The sequence below is a fragment of the Martes martes genome (assembly GCF_963455335.1).
Source record: "Martes martes genome assembly, chromosome: 6".
Lineage (NCBI taxonomy): Eukaryota > Metazoa > Chordata > Mammalia > Carnivora > Mustelidae > Martes > Martes martes.
Window position 1 is genome coordinate 43,173,050 of NC_137893.1, and position 2,521 is coordinate 43,175,570.

A 2,521-nucleotide genomic window follows, 5' to 3' on the forward strand; every position below is an offset into this window, starting at 1 on the left:
ATTGCAAGATTAACTGAAATGGCTAAAAAAAAGTAGTTACTATTTCACCTTATTATTATGTCTATGAAATTTCTGTCTTTATAGGATGTTTATTTGAAATCATGTACCACAAATAAAACCAGAGGTAGAAAACGGCACACCAGATAACAAACCTCAAACAAAACAGAACAAACAAACAAACAAAAAGACCACACTACCTTACAAACTTTTCTGAACCAATTATGTTCAAGAATTAATAAGTTAACCCCTTTCCTCTGTCCACAAACAAGGCTGGTAAAAACAATGCCTTTTGGCTTTATGCAATCTACGCATGTTCTCGGCACTTAATTAGCTTTTTAAAAGCCAGCTTAAAGTCTTCATTAAAGCTTGTATAGAGCAGAGGGTTGATCAGCGAATTAACATAACCAAGCCATGTTAAAAAATCAGCCACTTCAGAGGACACTGTGTAGATACTCAGACCCACAATCAACTCTTTGATGAAAAATGGAAGCCACGACAAAATGAACGCCCCCAAAATCAGTCCTAGGATGCGTGCTGCCTTGCGTTCCCTGGTACTAGAGATCTGCTGACGTTCTCCTGGGTGATCTAGATCATTATCGAAGGAAGGGATCCTGATAGAGTTGTGGATCTTTTCAAACTCGGTGGTAGGGTCTGAGGTGGAGAAATCAGACACACAGAAAGTCTGTGTAAGTTTACAACTCGCAAAAGAATTTTGGCTATCCGTGCTTCTGTTGCTTAAGTGCCGGCTTGATCCTCTTTTCTGGTAAAGGCTCTTGGCTGCGTGGTAGATCCGGTAATACAGAATAAGTATCAAAGTCAAGGGGATATAAAATGCTCCAAGCGTGGAGTAGATGGTGTAGATGACATGGTCATGCTGGATGGTACACTCACTAGGAGGTGGGCTGAGTTGGCGGTGGCTTCTCCAGAACAGGGGGGGCATGGAGATGAAGATGGAGATGGTCCAGACGGTGAGGATCATCAGCCCAGCCCTCTTGGCGGTCCTCTTCCTGGCATATTCAATAGCATTGGTGATGGCCCAGTACCTGTCTAGGGCAATCACACAGAGATGGAGGATGGAGCAGGTGCAGCAGGTCATGTCCACACTCAGCCACACCTCACAGATGAAGTACCCTAGTTTCCAGCTGTCCATGACAATGTACATGATGCTCAGTGGCATGACGAGTACTGCCACCAGGAGATCCGTCACAGCCAGGGAACAGATCAGGTAGTTGGCAGGCTGGTGGAGCTTCTTGGTGGTACAGATGGCCATGATCACTGCCAAGTTCAGTAACATGGTCAGGGTGGTGATGATCACCAGAGTCATGGAGATGAGCATCTTTTCAGTGATGGTCTTGGGTCTCGCAGCCACACTGGCTTCTGCGGTACAGTTAGTGATATTCATGTTTTCCCTGTTTCAATCCACACTGTGGAGAAGCTGTTGGTTATTTTCCTTCAGCTGGAAATTACTTAGACTTCAATGCCTCTCATTTATAAGAAGACTGTAGTTTCTTCAGCTCTGTAGTTTCTTATGTTCCATTTTGTATGGGTAAAAGGAAGCACCACATCATTTCTTCTGAAGGTTCCTGGAAGATAGTATGCTACTGGTTAATGAATGAAAAAGTCATATTTTTCCCCCTGGAAAATGTTATCGTGTTTCAGTACTCATAAATTCTTTACACATTTTTGATATAATTTTCTTTTTATCTCTAGGTATAAAGTTTACCTTTACATTATTCTTCAAAAGATACTTTTTAAAAAATTGATGTATAGTTGACACACAATATACATAATTTCAGGTATACAACATAGTGATTCACAAATCTAATCCTTATGCTGTGCTAACCACAAATGTAGCTACCAAAAAGATACTTTTTAAAAAAGTTAAGTTCCCAAACTCTCATGAAGACATTATCAACTTTTAAGTCTATCTTGCCACCTGAATTACTTTCTTATTTATATTTATTAATGTATATATGCACTTAAACATAAATTATTTTTTTATTTGGAAACATATATTCACCTTGCACCATACTTTAAAATTCTGGGACATTATAGAAAAAAATTGTTTATAATAAAGTAGACTTCAAAGCAGTTTTAAAGTTTCATAGCAAATGCTCAACTCCAAAGATACTTTAGTGTCACCATGAAATTGTGTGATTTTTGTCTAATTCTTTCTTTTTTTTTTTTTTAGATTTTTTTTTTTTATTTATTTGACAGAGATCACAAGTAGGTAGAGAGATAGGCAGAGAGAGAGAGGAAGGGAAGCAGGTTCCCCGCTGAGCAGAGAGCCTGATGCAGGGTTCAATCCCAGGACTCTGAGATCATGACCTGAGCTGAAGGCAGAGGCTTTAACCCACTGAACCACCCAGGTGCCCCTGTCTAATTATTTCTGACATTTTACTTATACCACTGTGCATTTCTTTGGAGAAAAGAGAGAAAAAAAGCATATAACATTACTTTGATGTTTATGGCAAATTGTTCTCAGAGTAATACAGTAAATTGACAGTGAAACAGCATCATC

The 2,521-nt window shown here is 39.4% G+C and overlaps 1 protein-coding gene across 1 annotated transcript; it reads right to left on the minus strand.

Moving 5' to 3' along the window:
- Window positions 1–304: 304 nt before the first annotated feature.
- HTR1E (5-hydroxytryptamine receptor 1E) lies at window positions 305–1,402 on the minus strand (the record flags this gene model as incomplete). Its single annotated transcript, XM_080805135.1, has 1 exon — window positions 305–1,402. One exon carries the CDS (start codon window positions 1,400–1,402, stop codon window positions 305–307), a length of 1,098 nt encoding a protein of 365 aa, XP_080661261.1.
- Between the last annotated feature and the right edge of the window lie 1,119 nt (window positions 1,403–2,521).